An 18199-nucleotide genomic window follows, 5' to 3' on the forward strand; every position below is an offset into this window, starting at 1 on the left:
TATGAACGGTTCCTTCTCTGCTGCAGTGTAGCGAAACGCTCAGTAGACAAAGATGCTGCCCCCTCCTGGCTGTAGCTGTGGACAACACATTTCACATCCCTGAGCTTCCGTTTCCTTGTCTTTAAATTGGAGATAAAGGATCAAGGAAATGTAAGTGACTAGCACAATACCTAACACAAAGCTGAACAAACATTTCATTCATTCTGTCTCCATCCATCAAACCTGAAGAGCCTCATTTTCCTGGTCAACATCCTCTTGCTTTTTTAAGTCTGGTATCTGGACCAAATGACCTCTGCCCAGGATCCCCTGTGTAGTCCAGCAGACAGCATGAAAACAACGTAGGTTTGAATTCTGCCCCTGCCACTTCTGAGCTGTATGAATTGGGACCTGTCTGCCTACCTGTAAAAGGAACACAAAATCATTTACCTCATAGGGTTGCTGTGAGGATTAAATGAGATATGTATAAAGTGAATTAGGTGACGTCTAAAATGTGATGACTAGTATGACTTGCCTGGTGAACAAAAGTGGCTCATGTGTGTTCTTGAAAACCACACATGTGATCATGCTGCCCCCCTGTGGACAAAGGGCACACAGCCCAGCAAAGAGTCCTCCAAAGGGCTTGGTGGGAGAACCACCACACACAAGGCACTTTTCTTCTTTGCTGGGGATGTCATGCTTCACCCTGAAATACTTCGTGAACATCTAAATCAGAATTATCAGAATTCACGTGCTTGTTGAGTACAGATCACTTCTTACTCAGTAGGTCCGCGTGGGGACAAAATCTTTAACAAGCTTCCAGATGAGACTGATACTACTGGCCCACAGACCACTCTGAGTAAAGGTCTTAAGGACAATATGGGAGTGACATGACACAAACTTATTTATTTAGTGCTTCCTCTGTGCCAGTTACTGAGAGAGCCAGTTAACCTATATTAACTTACATACTCAAGACCCTGTGGGTAGGTACTGTTGAGATGAGGAAACTACAGCACAAAGAAAGTACGTAGTTACCTCATACAACCTGTAAGAGCTGTGCCTTGGGTGCTAATTTAGGCATCCCGGCCTGAAAGCCTTCTAGGAAGAGGACTCCAACAGTCTGCAGAGGATGCCTGAGGGAGGGGCTTCGGCAGGGAACCAGCGAGGGTCCTGAGTGACCTAGCTGACAGACGAGGCCTCAGTTAGCGCAGCTGTGGGGTAAAAGAGGGGACATAGAAAAGAGAATGGACAGGGTTTGGTAGACTAAATATGAGTGTAAGAGAGGGAGCTGTCTAGAAAGCTCTGGCTGTCTGGTTTGGGCAATTGGAGAAATCGTGGTACCATTTCCTGAGACAGGAAACCTGGAAAGAACTAGTTTTAGGGGGAAAGTTAATTCAGTTTTAGGAATGGTCAACATGAGTGGCTTTTGGTCATCTCGGAGAGATCTGAGGAGGTAGATGGAACTAAGTGTCTAGTGCTCAGGAGACGATCAGGGCTGTGGGCAAAGGTTGGGTGTTGGCATATGGCAAAGCCATAAGGGTCTGAGGTCACGTGGACGGTACACAGACTGTCCTTTTCTGGACCAAAGTTGACACAACAAATAATGTGAAGAGATGGGACTGGATTCCACGTGTCCCTGGCTGTGGTGGAGGTTGGCTCTGTTCATTCCACTAGGCATTCTGGATCTGGGGAGCAGGCAGAACACATGATGCTGACGGGCTGCAGGAAAGGGGTTTGTGGGGCTCTATGGTGACTACATCCAACACACTGTCAGCAGAAATATGGACAACTAAGAGAGAAAGACTAGACTGATAAAGGTTGGGAGGTATTTATTTTCTTTCACAAGGTCATAAATAACAAAGAAACAAAGTAGGTCCCAGACTCCGGACCGTGCAGCAGGACAGGGATAGGAAGTTGTTGGGTGGAAAGGTGGAGGGGGCTACGCATCACCTAAGACAGTCACAGAAAAGATGGGCTGCAGGAGGCTGCCCCTCCCTGCCCTTGGAAATGTCGTGCCTGGGCAGCAGGGGGAGGCCACGGTGCTGTGATGAGGCAGCTGGAAGAGGGCAAAGACGGAGGATGCTGGGCTGTACTGTTTCTATGAAGAGCGACGTGAAACTACAAATGGCAAAGATAAGCTGTGGGTCTTGAAGAGGCAAGCGGGCACTCTGCACACTTCCAGGGACCAATTATGAAAACGGTTAAATTTGATTCTTAAAAACAACTCCACAGGCTTCAGCCTGTGGCTTTGTGCATGGGCTGTACTTCACCTGGGTTGCTCTGTGGCAGGTGAGGGCTCAAGAGGCCCCTGGAGCAGCCTGGCCTCAGCCCAGGGCAGGTGCCCAGACATGTGGGAGTGGACGGTGGGCTCTCCCCAGATGGGAGGCCATGTGCTTGGACTGGCTGGACCTGATTTTCAGGCTAGTTTCTTGTGATGCTATCCACCACCCCTCCCTGTACCTAAGGATTGGATCCTGGACTCTGTAAGTCTTCCAAGCCTGGAAGAGTAAGACTGGGATAAAAAGGTATCTGACTGGTGTTTAATTGAAAGGGAAAAATAAGGATTACCCTTTGCACAGTCCCTCCCCTAAGGTAGGGAGGACCATGTAAGAACAACCTCAAGGAATGAAGGTCCCTGAGCCTGGGTGGGGGTGGGGGGAGGACATTTGGACCATGTGCACTGCCTAATGCCGGGAATCAGGGCCCAGGGGGGCAGTTCTGATGGAGACTGCACCCTAGGTAAGGCAGGGAGAATAGGCAGGGGCTACCCCTGGACATGGAAAAGGCGGGAGCCAGGGAGCCTTGGACTAGGGAGGCCTGTGTCAGTCAAAGGCCCTGGAAAACAATGCTTTTGGCAGGAATACATGAAAGGGCTTGTACATCGGGGGATGCCCGTCTATAGGGAGCCGGTGTCACATGGTCGGGCAGGAAGGTGAGGAGGAGACAGCGGCATCACAGTGGCCTCTGGTGCGATGTATTTACAACAGAGCTCAATGCTGAGGGAGGGATGGACAGCAGGTCACTAACAGCCAGGAAACACACTGTGAAGAGTGGAAAGAGAAGAGAAACCCGTGTGACCATCACTAGCCTTCCCCCTGCTCACCCAGCCTCCTCCAGGAAGCCCTCCCTAACGACTGCCAAGGCCCATGCAGATCTGTCCCTCCTCCCCACAGCCCCACTGAGGGCTAGACATGGGGTCTGCTCAGTACTGACTTGACCAAAGCTCCAAAAGGTCCAGGGGAACCAAACACTGCATATTAAGAGAAATTCAGTCTTTACTGTTGATTCCTGAGAGCCATCAATGGTCAGCAGTCTGCAGGGTGGTTCAGCATAAGAGAGTCATTTGTGTGCCAGGCTCACTGTGCCAGGCTCCTGTTTTCACTTCCAGTGCCTACCCTGTTCTGTCACCCTCAGCTCCCAGGCCCTAGCGTTCCAGGTTCTCTAACGCAGAAGCCATTCATTTTTCTTCAACATTTCTTCTTCAAACTTCCTGAGGGTGGGGAACAGGTTCCCCTGGGCCCTCACCAAAACCAGAAAAGAAACTTTCCAACTGGCCGGCGTGACTCTTCATCAAGTTTGTGGGCTTTCTAATGATCATGGGCCTTCTGTAGCACAGATGCTAGTCCCCTGGGGTGGGGCCAACACCACGTGGTTTGGGTCACCATGCCTCTCTCTCTGCCTCCTCATCCTCAACAAAGAGGCCAACTGTCTCCCCCTAATCAGATGAACAGCACCCCAGGACGAGAGGTATCCTTTTTTCCTCTAGACCAGTGGTTCTCAATTGGGAGTGATTTTGCCTCCCTTGAGACATTTGGTAAAATCGAGAGACATTTTTGCTTGTCACAACTGTAAGTGTGTGGGGGTGCTGCCGGATTCCAGTGCACAGAGGCCAGGGCTGCTGTTAAACATCCTACAGCGCACAGGGCGGCTCCCATCACAAAGGATTACCTGCTCCGAATGTCAGTAGTGCTGAGGATAAAATCCCTGCTCTGGATTTCTACACGGCCTCCACGGCGGCCCAGCCTTCCTCAGCAGCAGGGCAGGAGGAGTATGGAAGTTCTCTAAGAGCCTGGAATGGACTGATTCCCATTTCAGCCCTCAGAGAAGGGCCATTCTGGAAGTGCAAACTGCAGTGGGGAACTGAGGGACGAGGCGCAATTTAATCTCAGCTCAGCAACCCCCACTGGACCAGAGCACACAGAAACAACCAACGATAGTGCTGTAGAAACACACATGCTGGGCTCTGTGTTGAGGAGAAAGAGGGAAGGCATAGTGACCCAAAACCGGCATGACGAAGGCAGACATATTTACCACCTTGCAATATCTTTTTGTTGGAGTTGGCCAGCAGGGCTGGGCTTGTACTTCCTTACCACTGGAATCCACCGACGGGCTCTGCAAACCTGTGTCGGATCAGGAAAGTGGCAACAGCTTCAGCTACCTGGAAAAGGGAGAGATATTACAGGCCATATGCAAGTTAGCAGTGGGGGTCCTGTGGACTTCTGTGGGAAGGTTAGGCTTTTAGAGGACTCAAGTCTCCTAAAGGTCTTGGGAGCTTGAAATCAAAAGGACCCGGGTTCTCGCAGGGCTAGGAGCCTTCCCTATCATCCCTGCCAAGGAGAACTAGCGAGAAGTCAAGGGATGATGTGAAGGCTTACTTATTCCCTGAGAGTTACAAAGTACCTTTTTCCTACAGGGGGAACACATATTAATTCCTGTTACTGTAGTTTAGGGAGCAGTTTCTACCCCAATTATCCCTTTTTCCATCTGGCTTTTTGGGGTAATAGAGAAGTAGAGCTTAAGCTCTTCATGTAGGGCCTTGGTATGAAGTAGCCGTGAGCTCCTCAGCCCACACAGAAAGCCCAGAACACAGGCAGCTGCCAGGGAGAAGCGTGGGGGCTGGCGGAGCAGCCCCGGTGCAGGCCCCACAGGCTGACTCACAGGCTTGCTCTACCTTCTGTGAGCCCCAAGGTGACTTACTCTCACAGTTGTCCTCAAGCTCAGTCATCAAGCCCGGGACTCACCTTGTCTGGGGCATCCTCGTGGACTGCGTGACCACACTGAGGCAGGACCTGCATCTGGAACTTCCCTGCAGAGGAAACAAACCCAGGCAACCTCAGGGACGAAAACAGCCCTCTCCTTACCATCTCTGCAGCTGCACAGGACTCTAGAAACCCCCTCTTGCCTCCCCCAATACTCCGGACCCAGTTACCAAGTCTTTGAGGAGGGCAGTAATACTTGTAATTGTAACCTTGGGCAAATCATTTTTCCTTCACTTTTTTTCTTCTGCAACTACTCAGTGTGCATTTACTTTAGGCCAGACACATGGGAAAAAACAGTTCCAGTTTTCAGGGGGTTACAGTCTAGTGGGGGAGCAAAACACAAGAACGAACATTTTAATGCAGCATGTAGTTCTTTGATTAAACTGAGTATATGAAACTGGAAGAACATAGGAAAGGGGGCTTCACCATCATACAGGGATCCAGGGAGGCTTCCCATGCAGAAAGAACAGCTTACACAAAGGGAAGGAGATAAAATGCTTGTCCCTGGAAATAAAAAGTTTGGCATGGTGCTTTTGAGAGTTAATAATGAAGCTGAAGAGGTACGGAGGGACCATACCATTAAGGGTTCTGTAAACTACGTTAAGGATTTTGAAATTTATGATGACAGTAATAAGTGACCACGTGAGTACTTAACTATGCGCCAGACACTGTGCTAAGCACTTTCTCATACTGTCTGTGGCACACTGCAAGCTCACAACTAACGTGATAGCCATTAAGAGTGAACCATCATGATGACTGAGAAAGCAAAATCTATCAGCAGACTAGACGATACGGGACCCCGACCTCCCACAGGTAAAGAGCAGACGCTCAGCGCCTCAGTGTCTCCACTTACAAAATAAGGGATAAGCTCTGAAAGTCCTTCTGATCATCATGTTCTGTGACTCTTACTCCAGTTACACAGTGTTTTGAAATGTTTTTGAAAATACTCTTCTACCCATTTTTTATGTTGATTCTCAAATCTACACTATAAAATTAAGCAGGACAAATACGGAAACTCTTTTTTGAGATGAAACTGAGGCCATGATTAGTGAAGAGACTTGCCCAAGGTGGCTTAATTAGTAGAGGAACTAAGACCATTCCATTCAGTAAGGCCCCGCTCATGCCCCTCCTCTTGCTGTAAGCTGCCCAGGGTGTTCCAGCCTATTCCCCTCTTCCTTAGATCTTCTAATGTTCCAAACACAGAGCAGCTTATGCCCCTCTTGGTTTGTAAGCTTATATTTTATATGCCAGGACTGTGTCGTTTCTGTAAGAACAGGGGCTAGTATCATTACTTGCTCTATATCCCTCATAGGGCCCAACACAGGGCTAGACACTGAGCAAGTGCTTGCTGAGTCTTGGATGAATCAGTAATTGAGAGAATGACCAGATAAAACTTACCATTCCAACCACCCCAGGCTTCATGACTAGGACGCATTTTTCATTCCTCTTTAGGAGAATGGGTATAAGGAGTCAAGGAGAACTCACACATACTAACAACACTAAGTGCAGTACACATAAAATAATGTGATCATGGGTGATCCTCACAATTACTCTATGAGGTGGGCATATTTCCAAACCCTTAAGTTCAGAGGGTTTGAACCTTACAGATGAGGAACCTTAAGTTCAGAGAATATGAAGTATTAATATTCACCCAAGTTGCACCATGAATGAGTGTTGGGTTTCCAGGATTCTATACCTAATTCAGCTGGTTTAAACACAATGCTGGGAAGGTTGTGGCTAGGAATCTGTGCCGACTTAGCCATTTCCCTTTGTTTTATGGGATGTCCCTCATCCCAGACATTTACTTTCTATACTCATGGGATGCTTTGAAAGAGAACGTGGTCTTGGCATAATCTTCACGGGGGAAATAGGAGGGCATCTAATGAAGAATCGTGAGTGCTTTCTGGACATAATGAAGCTACCATCTGTCAGACTCTTACTTCACCCATTTACACTTCACACAATTGTATTGAGATATATCATCTCCGTTTTACAGATGAAAAAACTGAGGATTAAAGAAGTCAGCCATTCACTCAGGCCACAAAACCAGTAACAGTGATTTAAACCCAGGCCTATCTAATTTCCAGGCTGGCGATCAACACTGGTTCCAATGCTATTCCCGTCCAGATTAACTACTTTCAGGTAGTATTAGGGGCCATGTTTCATTCTTCTCTCTGCCCAGCATCAAGCATAGGTCTTACACAGAAAGAGTGCTTCGGAAAGGTTTGCTCACATTGAATTTCAGGAAAGGTATCTAAGCTCAGAGTTACCAACAACAGTGCCGTGAAAGTCACACAGTCCTAGTCCCCGGTCCTGCTCCAGGGCTCAGGACACTGTAGTTGGAGGAAGGGAACGGTACAACAGCCTGGGGCCAGAGTCTGACAAATCATCCAGGAGCCTTTGAACAACTGCTGTGTGGAAGTATAGCCCCTTTCTCTGTGGAGAGCTTGAGGACAGCTAACACAACAGTTTGAGGGGCCCATGAAATATCCAAGTGCAGATGCCCAGCAGGTTTGATACACGGGCCAGGCCTGGAGCTCAGGAGAAAGGTATGAGCTGGACGTTTAGCTTTGCGATTTACCAGGGTATAAACAGAAGCCATTTGATTGCCCAGAGAGAGTAAGTAGAAAAGAAGGAAGGTCAACAACAGTACCTTAAGCCTGAAATGTTGGCCTTGAAGTTGGCACCTCTTCTTCCCATAACTCAAAAGTTGCCAATGCCAACTGACTTCACTTACACCGAGACTTTCGTCCATAATAAAGCAAGAACCTCCATAAAATTGGTCCCACTGCCTCTACTGTCATCTGGCCAACACACCTGGACCTGAGCACATGTCACTTTCCTGCTCACTGTGCCTCTCAGAGCTGAGGCTGCCATCAATTTTCTCATGTTAGACTGAGAAAACTAAAGCTAAGGCAGATCAAGTAACTTGCCCAGTGTCAAAAAATTAGTAGGAAAGAAGCAGTAGTCAAATCTGGTCTGAACCTCAGAGCCCTTGCTTTTACCGCCTCACCGTGCTGTCTCCTAAACAGAGTTTACACTTTTTTGTATCTAGATTATCTTGGACCTTTCCTTTTCCTAAGACTTCAAACAATAAAAATACTGATCAGTATTCAGAATATCTCCTTTCACAATATTATATACCCATAGAGTACTTTATAGTTTCTAATGCCCTTTTCAAAGACATTGCCTCATTTTAGTCCTTACAACTCTGAGACATACATGGTAGTATAATTCACATTTCTAGAAGGGGAAAAAATATCAAAGCTCAGAAAAGGGAAATACTTGCCTATAATCATGTAGTGGGATCAGAAGCAGAGGGGGATGCCAAATTTGGGTCTAACTCTAAAGCACATGGTTTCTCCACTGCACCTCATCATCTCAGAACATTAATTTCCACATGACTCTGCTCCTTTCTGTACCTTCAGAGAAGGACCTAGGGACATAATTTCTTGGTGTCTTACCTTGCATTTGGCCAATAGTCAGATCTTTATCCAATCTATCAACACCTAGAGCAAAATAAGAGACTCCATAAGTACCTTACTAGAAAAGGCCGTGTGAAATAGGTTTTGCTATTCAAGTATGAAATAAAAATTGTTACGAAGTTGTAAACATGATGACATTCTTAATTCATGTTAATGGTAATCAAAACTCCCTGAGGGTATAGTCTCAACACATGAAGCTTTCCAGGCAACCACTTTACTCATTTAAACTGGTTTCTGAAAACAGGGTTTTTCTTTTTTAATTTCCATTATACTCAGAATATCCTTATACCACTCTAGGAGAAAGGCTTGGGCTTGACCAGGTACAGAGGCCAGGCCAGAATCAGGCCATCCAGGTGGATGCTATGTTTCTTTAGGTTTAGGGATTTGGTGTGGGGAGGAGAAAGGGTATAAGTGAGTGCGGATGGTACTTCACCTTGGAAGTCATTACCCACTTGGTGAGTAGTTACATATAACAAGGACATATTCAGACGACAATACACCCACACTGCTACGGACTGAATTATGTCCCCCCTCAATTCATATATTGAAGCCCTAATCTACAATGTCACCATAATTGGTGATATGGAAGTAACTAAGATTAAATGAGGAAGTCATTAAGGTTAAATGGGGTAAAAAGGGCAGGGCCTTCATATGATAGGATTAGTGTCCTTATAAGAATAAACCAGAGGGCCAGCCCGGTTGCTCAGGCGGTTGGAGCTCTGTGCTCCTAACTCCGAAGGCTGCCGGTTCAATTCCCACATGGGCCAGTGGGCTCTCCACCACAAGGTTGCCGGTTCAACTCCTCGAATCCCGCAAGGGATAGTGGGCTGCGCCCCCTGCAACTAAGATTGAACACGGCACCTTGAGCTGAGCTGCCGCTGAGCTCCCGGATGGCTCAGTTGGTTGGAGAGCGTCCTCTCAACCACAAGGTTGCCGGTTCAACTTCCGCAAGGGATGGTGGGCAGTGGCACCTGCAACTAGCAATGGCAACTGGACCTGGAGTTGAGCTGCACCCTCCACAACTAAGACTGAAAGGACAACAACTTGAAGCTGAACGGCACCCTCCACAACTAAGATTGAAAGGACAACAACTTGACTTGGAAAAAAGTCCTGGAAGTACATACTGTTCCCCAATAAAGTCCTGTTCCCCTTCCCTGATAAAATCTTTAAAAATAAATAAATAAACCAGAGAACTTGCTCTTGCTCTCTCTCTGCCATGTAAGGACACAGTGAGAAGGAGGTTGTTTGCAAGCCAGTAAGAAAGCTCTCACCAGAACTCGACCATGTTGGTACGCTGATCTCAGACTTTCAGCCTCCAGAAATGTGAGAAAATGAATGTGTTGTTTCAGCCACCCAGTCTATAGTATTTTGTTATGATAGCCCGAGCTTACTAATGCATGCATATACACACTTACCAGCCAAGAGCAGCAACTTAGGAATAGGACAACTAAGAAAGAGATTGGATAAGCCTCGGAACCATCCGTCCCAGTACTTTTCTGTTTTTGCCAGTTCAATTCTCCAAGTGTATGGATGGTCTTTCTTGGTCTGGAGGAATAAGAGCAAGTTCTGAGTCTCTGAGTGCAACCCTTGGAGGAACAGAATAAAAACTAGGTCCCTAAGGAAAGGAAAGGGAAGGAAACTAGCACTTATCAGGGGCCTACTATGTTCCAGACATTTTAATATACATTTAATCTTTATAACAGCATTGTAATACGATATTGTTATTTCCATGTTTAGATAATTAGAAGTTTACTTTCACTTCTATTATTTTCAGCAAACTTAGGAGATTTTCTTAAGATCACAAAACAAGTAAATGGTAGAGCCAAGACTAAGTTTCTTTTATACCCATTTGGCAAAAAGAACACACCATCAAAAGGGTAATTACAAAAACCACACTGCAGGCTGAAAAAAATGCTTAAAATATTAAGTGAAAGAAGCAGAGTACAACATGTCATCTAAGTTAGGATTAATACTGGGAAAATGCGGTATATTTTGGGAAAGAACTGGAAGGGAAAACTGAAAATACAATGATTTGTTAGTAGAGATTTTTTCCCCTGTATTCTGATTTATGATAACGATATAATGTTGCTGCAATAGTAATTTAAAAAAGGGAATCTGACACAAATATGACAAAAATGTCAATATCTGTTAAGTCTCAATATAAAATAGATGGGTGGGCAGAGTCCCACACAATCATCAAATGCAAACTGAACAAATAAATGATTCTCTACACTTTTCTGAATCATTGAAAATTTGAAATATTACAACTGAAAAAAATAATTGGGATACCACATTAACCACAATGTGAAAATCTAGAAATGAACACCAGACAGCAACATACTGTGTTCAAGATCACTGGATGGTTAAGATGTCCATGCTACCTAAAGCAATGTGCAAATTCAACACAATCCCTAACAAAATCCCAATGGCATTTTTTTTAAAACTAGAAAAAGTCATCTTAAAATTACACGGAATTTCAAGGGACCCTGAACAGCCAAAACAATTTTGAAAAAGAAAAAAAAATGGAAGGACTTACATTCTCTGATTTCAAAACATATTTGCAAAGCTACAGTAATCAAAATAGCATAGTACTGGTATAAAGACAGACAAATATACCAATGCAATAAACTAGAGCCCAGAAATAAACCCTCATGTATATGGTCAAAAGATCTTCGATACGGATGCCAAGACCATTCAATGGAGAAAGGACAGTCTTTTCAACAAATGGTGCTGGGATAACTGACTATCCACATGAATGAAGTTACATCCCCAGCTGCGTACCATACACAAAAATGAGCTCAAAATGGATCACAGACCTAACTGTATGAGCTCAAACTAGAAAACTCTTAGAAGAAAATATAGCCATAAATCTTTGTGAGCCTGGGCTAGGCAAAGCCTTCTTAGATATGACACCAAAAGCACAAGCAACAAAATGAAAACTAGGTAAGTTGAATTTCATCAAAATCAAAGTTCTGCACTTCTAAGAATACCATCAAGAATGTGAAAAGAGGAGTATTTTCTCAATTCATTGAGATTTTGCTTCCCGGCAATTGTCGTCAGTTTGGCTCAAATAAACTCATATAAGTTTTCTCTTTAAAAAAATAAATAAATAATGTGAAAAGACAAGCCACAGAACAGGAGAAAATATTTGCAAATCAGGGACTTGTATCTAGAATATATAAAGAACACTTACAACTCAATAATAAAAAGACAAATAACCCTATTTAAAAATGGGCAAAGGATCTGAATAGACATTTCTATGAATGTCTTCAGAGAAGATACACAAATGTCCAATAAGCACATGAAAAGATGCTCAATATTACTAGTCATTAAAAAAATGTAAATCAAAACCACAATGAGATGCCACTTCATACACACTAGGATGGCTATAATCAAGAAGAGAAACAATAACAAGTGGTGACAAGGATATAGAAAAACCTGATGCCTCATACACTGCTGCTGGGAATGTAAAACAGTGCAGGCACTTTGGATAACAGTCTGACTTGGCTGTTCTTCAAATGATTAAACATTGCGTTACCTACCATCCATCAATTCCACTCATAGGTGTATACTCAAGAGAAATAAAACCCTATGTCCACACAAAATTTGTACACAAATGTTTGTACTAGCATTATTCATACTAGGCAAAAAGTGGGAACAACCCAAATGTCCACTGACTGACGAGTGGATAAAAAAATGTGGTCTATCCATAGAATGGAATCTTATTTAGCCATAAATAGGAATAAAGTACTAATACATACCACAACATGGTTGAACTTTGAAAGTATTATGCTAAGGTGAAAGAAGCTAGTCACGAAAAACCACGTACTCATATTGTACAATTCCATTTATATTACATATCCAGATTAGGCAAATCTATAAAGACAGAAAGTGTGATTGCCTAGGGGTGGGAAGGTTGAGGAAAAATGTGAAAGTGACTGAAACTAGGTATGACATTTTGTTTTTAAAGTGATGGAAATGTTCTAAAATTAGATTGTTGTGATGGGTGCCCAACTCTGTGACCGTACTAAAAACCACTGAATTGTATACTTTGGGTGAGTTATCTCTCAATAAAGTAGTTTTAAATAGAGAGATTTATGCATAAAGGAATACCTCCTGGACAAACTGAAATTTATTCCTTTAAGGACCAAAGCGTATTTTAACCATTTTGTATCAGATTTGCCTCCCCCCCATTCTCATTAAATGTATATCTTACAGAGCAGAATGGATGTAACTGACCTCTTATGTATGTCTCAGGATCATTTCAAATACCGCTTTTTATATTGTGCTGTAACAGAGATGCCCCTGATGGCTAATGGGACCTAAATGACCTCTGGATATCAAGCTTTAGAAGTTGCAGCTGGTTTCTTTGTTGTTGTTGTTAAATTTAATTTGTATTATTAACATTTTCTCCACCATTTTATTTAATAAATTAATTGCTCTATTTATTTTTCTTTATTGAGATATAACTGACACATAACAATATATAGGTTTAAGGTGTACATGTTGATATGATACATTTATATATTGCAGTATGATTACCACCATAGCTTAGCTAACACCTCTACTGTGTCACATAATTATAATTTATTTTTTGTGGTGGGAACAATTAAGTTTTAGTCTCAGCATCTTCAAAGTTTATAATACAGTATTGTTACCTATAATTACTATGCTGTGTATTACATTCCGGGACTTATTTACCTACTAGTTGCAAGTTGTGACTGTTGTTTGGAGTTTCTTTGTATCCTTCCTCAAGTGTAGACTTTTTAACTATATTCCTTATTGCTTGATGTGCCTTAGTTTGTCCTCCTAACAAAACTGCTGGAGCTTATATAACTTCATATAATTGGGCTTATAAAAAATTGCAAAGAAAAAACAAGTTAGAATTAAAAATCAGAGTATATGGATGTGTTTTAGAGCGAACATTTATGTGTGACCAAAGGCATGTATATGTACCTGAGCTGTAAAACAGCGATTATATCTACAATGCAGAAAACTAAAATGAGAAGTAGAGATGATAAACATGAAACACTCAATATAGTTCCTAGCACATAACAAGTAAAACATAACTGATATTTGTATCAGAGTCTCAAATATACTAAATACTCCTTGATTATCTGGGGCAAGTCTCCTCATCTCTGAGTCTCAGTTTCTACACTGTTCACATGGGAGAAAAGACTTCCCCTCACCTTCCAGAGTGCTGGGAGGGCAAATTGATCAGGCATTGTTTATATTTTTGTAAACTCCAAAGATGTACAAAATATTATTCACCGATCTTAAGGATGACAAGAAGATCCTCATTAAATTAAAAACACTGCTTAAAAAATGTACTTTCTTTCTTGCTAACAGTAGCTTCGCCAAATGCAAAGGAATATGTGGTATACACCAAGTTCATTACCTGCCATTTGTTAAATGTTTATAATCCAACCCAGAAAGTCTGCTGGTCATGCTCACTAATCATTTCCAAGAAAAAGGCAGCCCTTTCCACTACTGTCCTCAAATCAATTGCTCAGCAAGTATTCACAGAACACTTTCTATGCACACAACCCTGAGCTAAATGCTGAAGGAAATTCATATAGAACATCAGATTCGACCTTCAAAATACACAGGTTATTTTTGTTGAGAGAGAATTCTTGGGCAATTAGAAGACATTGAATCTGCATGCTAGGGATAATTACTAGGAGATCATAGTATCTCTGAATGTGGCTTACGAAGGTAAGTTCTATGAGTTAGCAATAACTTCAAAAAACAAGTGCTAAGTTGTATTACACAGACTCTCAGTGCTGGAGAGGGACTGATATAAACTGAGGTCAGAAAGCTTCCCAAGGAGATACACATTGAAAGATGAGTAAAATCTGGATGGACTAAGCAAAGACTGGTATGAAATGGGATTTTCCTCATGAGATGAACCACAGGAACAGAAGGACAGAGGCAAGAAAGAGCCTGATAAGAGAGCAGTCTATTTAAGAGTAGGGTATATACTGGAATTTTTATGCTCCGATCTGTCAGTGCTATCAACAAGTGTTTTACATCTTTCAGTTAATCTAAGCATCTTTGCTCCCTAAAATACCTAATGGTAGACAAGAAGAACGTCACCTCCCCTTCCCCATCCCCATACTCTGAACCGTTTCTTACCCCATCCTTCCAAGAATGGGCAGGTTTTTACCCACCTCCAAGTCATCTTCCTTTTTTCTCTTGTGTACTGACTCACTTCCTTCTTCATCTTCTTCTTCTTCCTCTATGATTCCTTCCACTATAGATTTTGAGCCTTCTGGACTTGTAATTCCTTCACACCTAGGTTTTGTTTTTCAAAAAAAAGTGCTATCACACACTTCTATTCCATACACAAATATCTCAGAAATTCTGATACTTATAGCCTTTAATAATCAAACATTAGTTAAAACTTAACAATGTTCCTGGGAGGATGTGGAAAATGTGCATTTTTAAATGTACAAAAGTAGACCAGGGCTGTGGAAGATCATGGCCAATATATGACTATACTCCAAGGGATGGTTTCTGGTTCTTGCACAGATACGGACCCACAGAAGGGAGCAACCATTTCCTGAGGAATGGTGACAAGGGTTTTACTGGCATTATCTAATACTCGTCACAATCCTGTGAAGTAGCCGTTAAGAGTTAAAAAGCTGGTCCAGGATCACCTAGCTCATGATTGGGTGAGGCTGGGAGGCAAATCCAGGCCCAATTAACTCTGAAGTATGGTGCTTTTTTTCTACTGTACCCTGCTTATAGCAGAACAAGGCTCAAACAGAATGGCAAAAGCCCCTCACTTTTTAATTAGCCGAGAGAAAATGGCAGTTTACTATAACCATGCCAGCTGATCCTTGGAGATTAGAACATCTGATCCAGCCAATTATTGTTGTTTTTCCTCTAAAAAACAGTATCTCTTTATTATATAATTAGGTAGAAAAATGATTATTATATCAACAGCTGGTACCGTAATTTCTTTTAGAGAGAATTTACTGGAAAAATACACTGACAAGTGGTAAAGGTAAAAATCCCAAGGGCCTGGGTAGCAGTTAATACCAAGGTCTGCTCTGCATGGTAGAGAAGAATTTATTATTTTGCCCTTGAAAGGGAGAGAAAAAAGGGAGAAGAGGAGAGAGAACAAGCAAGATAAAAAGAGACTAGGATAAATTGAAGGTCAGTGAACTTCAGTGGTGGATTTTTACGAATGACAGCGTCTCCTTCTCTGTCTCCCCCACCAACCCTTCAGAGAAGTGTATGTTCATAAATGTTTTGTGAAGTGGAGATTTTCTATGGAACTTGAGGTACCGAGTTCCACATCTAGACTGAAGAACCAAAACAAAGAAACAACATGTGCTTTGGGTTTCCACAGCTAGGGCCTGGGAGTTCAAGAGAATTTCACCTAGATCAAGAAGGGCAGGAAGGTTCCAGCTCATATCTATGTGACAGTTAAAACACACATACTCTTACATACACAGGTTTACATATTAAGAGAAAATAACACTTAAGTTTACAAATTAAGTAAAATTTAAAATTCACTGAATTACCTGCATATAAGCCATATAACTTCCTTATAAAATGCTTTACCACTGCTTAGACAAGTCAGATCTCAAAATATTTAGGCATTGAAAAAGTGGGCAGTTTCACAGTTTATTCAAAGCCTCTGCATTGTGTCTGCCAGACATTACTACTCAGATAACCCTTTCAGGCATAATATCCATAATATAGGCCTTGGAGTCAAATACATAGAAGTTTGAATCTGAGCTCTGTCATTCACTAGCTGTGTGATCCTGAGAAAATCACTTTACCTTTCTGAACTTCTACATCTTCACCTGTAAAACAACACTTATCTTAAAGAGGTAAGGATTAAATGAGATAGTGCAAATGAATTAATGAATCCAGGGAATGATTATCAATGACTACTAACACTCAAAAAAGAGACAACCAGACATTAAGTGCTTCCTGATGACATTAAACAATATTATCTATTCCTAAAAAAAACTTAAATAACCAAAATAACAACCAACCAACCTGAACTTGATCAAATCGGTAGATCTAACTAACAACTTACAGACAATACAGGGAACAAAGGAACATGTTAAATTACATCTTGAGGAATCAATCAGTAAATCCAGATTGTGGGAAATTCTACAGGGCAAACAACCAGGTTTCCTCAACACGTAAACTTTAAGGAAAAAAATGAGAGAGAGAGAAGTGGACCCTATAGAGAGCACACTGAAATCTTAGAGAGGAAACTGTTTGTCTGGAATTAGTTTCAAAATGTTGTGCTTAGGGGAAATAAATAGGGGCACAGATGAAACAAGACTGGCCATGAGTTGAAAATGGGCAATGAGCACACTGGGGTTCATTGTATTATTCTACTTTTATATGTTTGAAAAATTTCTGTAATACAAGGTTGTAAAAAAATGAGACAGTGTATATAAAACACCCTGCACAGTGCAAGGAGGAGACATTCAATAATGTCATTGTCATTTTCATCAATTCTTGTGCTCCCTACATGTTCCATTGGGCAACATTTTCTCAATTCACCTAAAGTTTATTTTGTGACTACATAGCAATCTAGGACTCACGTAACCCTATCCAGGAAGATCAGCTGGGCTAAATAACCTTAGCTCATCCTTAGAATCTGGCTTTTGCTCAGGCGATGCTAACGTTTTTCTCCTATAATTTCCCCACAATCAGGTTTGGCCTAGAAGAAGACTGTTACCAGAATGACACCATACTGTCTAGCACCAGCACTAGAGTGGACACTTAATTTTTAATGTCCATTTTCTGGGATTCTTCACTTTTAACACTCAGAGTTGTGTTAATAAACTAATACAGTATTATATAGAAGACACTATTTGGTCTTGGGATTTCCTTAAAAAAAAGAAAAAAGAAAAGAAAATCTGTACAACTAGCCCAACTGAGCTCACTTATAAAAATTATCTAAAATAATGAAGGCATTCACAAGGATGGTAGGGTAGGTATGTGACAAAAAAGCCATCTGTAAGTCCTTCACCATGTTTCAGTCTCTAACCAGCCCAATAGGGAAAGATAAGACTTACTGTTTGACTTGCCCAACCATTGAGACACGGGCAGACTCCAAATTTCGAATTTGGCCACTCTTCACACTAGAAGAAAAAAGTGAGAAGGGAGAGAGGAGGTTATTCAGCACCCACCTTATCATGTCACTAGGGTCAAATGAATAATTCTGCAGATTCTGTGGGACCTATTAAAAATTACGGTTACCAAGGTAGCTTATGTAGAGATTACCACTCCTTCCCACTTGGTGATTATTGCTACGTATAAACCAAGTAGTAAAAATTAAGTAAAGACATTGAAGTCATTTCAGTTCTGCAAATATTTACCAAGGATACTATGTGTCAGGCCTGTGCTCAAGAAGTATAACATTCAGTGGGGAGAAAAGAACACAAACAGATAATTTTAATAGGGGGAGTGGACAGAATAGGATAGGCAGGCAGGGGCTAGCTCCTAGAGGTCCTTGCACGCCATGATACAGAGCTTAGGAGCTTAGACTCCACCGTAATACATTAGTTTTCCCAGAATTGTCCACCTAAGTATGCCGAAGGGCCAAGCAAAATGACTGCGTGTTCCGGGGGGAACTGGAAACACCACCTGAAGCAGGCCTCCAGAACACATTTCTTTAAATCTCATTTTTTAGCTTAAAAAAATCATATAAAAACTTAAAGT

At 42.3% G+C, this 18199-nt stretch overlaps 1 protein-coding gene across 1 annotated transcript in view; it reads right to left on the reverse strand.

The window, feature by feature from the left end:
* Positions 1–1788: 1788 nt before the first annotated feature.
* PPME1 (protein phosphatase methylesterase 1) overlaps positions 1789–18199 on the reverse strand; it is a 57745-nt gene continuing 41334 nt past the window's right edge. The window contains exons 8-14 of the mRNA XM_074335782.1: positions 17554–17619; positions 14671–14794; positions 9916–10045; positions 8480–8524; positions 4998–5062; positions 4347–4414; positions 1789–3017 (exon numbers count right to left, since the gene is read on the reverse strand). Of these exons, the coding sequence (XP_074191883.1) occupies positions 2999–3017; positions 4347–4414; positions 4998–5062; positions 8480–8524; positions 9916–10045; positions 14671–14794; positions 17554–17619 (517 nt within the window). The 3' untranslated portion in view covers positions 1789–2998. The remainder of the gene's footprint in view (positions 3018–4346; positions 4415–4997; positions 5063–8479; positions 8525–9915; positions 10046–14670; positions 14795–17553; positions 17620–18199) is intronic.

This window comes from Rhinolophus sinicus, linkage group LG06 (genome assembly GCF_036562045.2).
Source record: "Rhinolophus sinicus isolate RSC01 linkage group LG06, ASM3656204v1, whole genome shotgun sequence".
NCBI classification, from domain to species: Eukaryota; Metazoa; Chordata; class Mammalia; order Chiroptera; family Rhinolophidae; genus Rhinolophus; species Rhinolophus sinicus.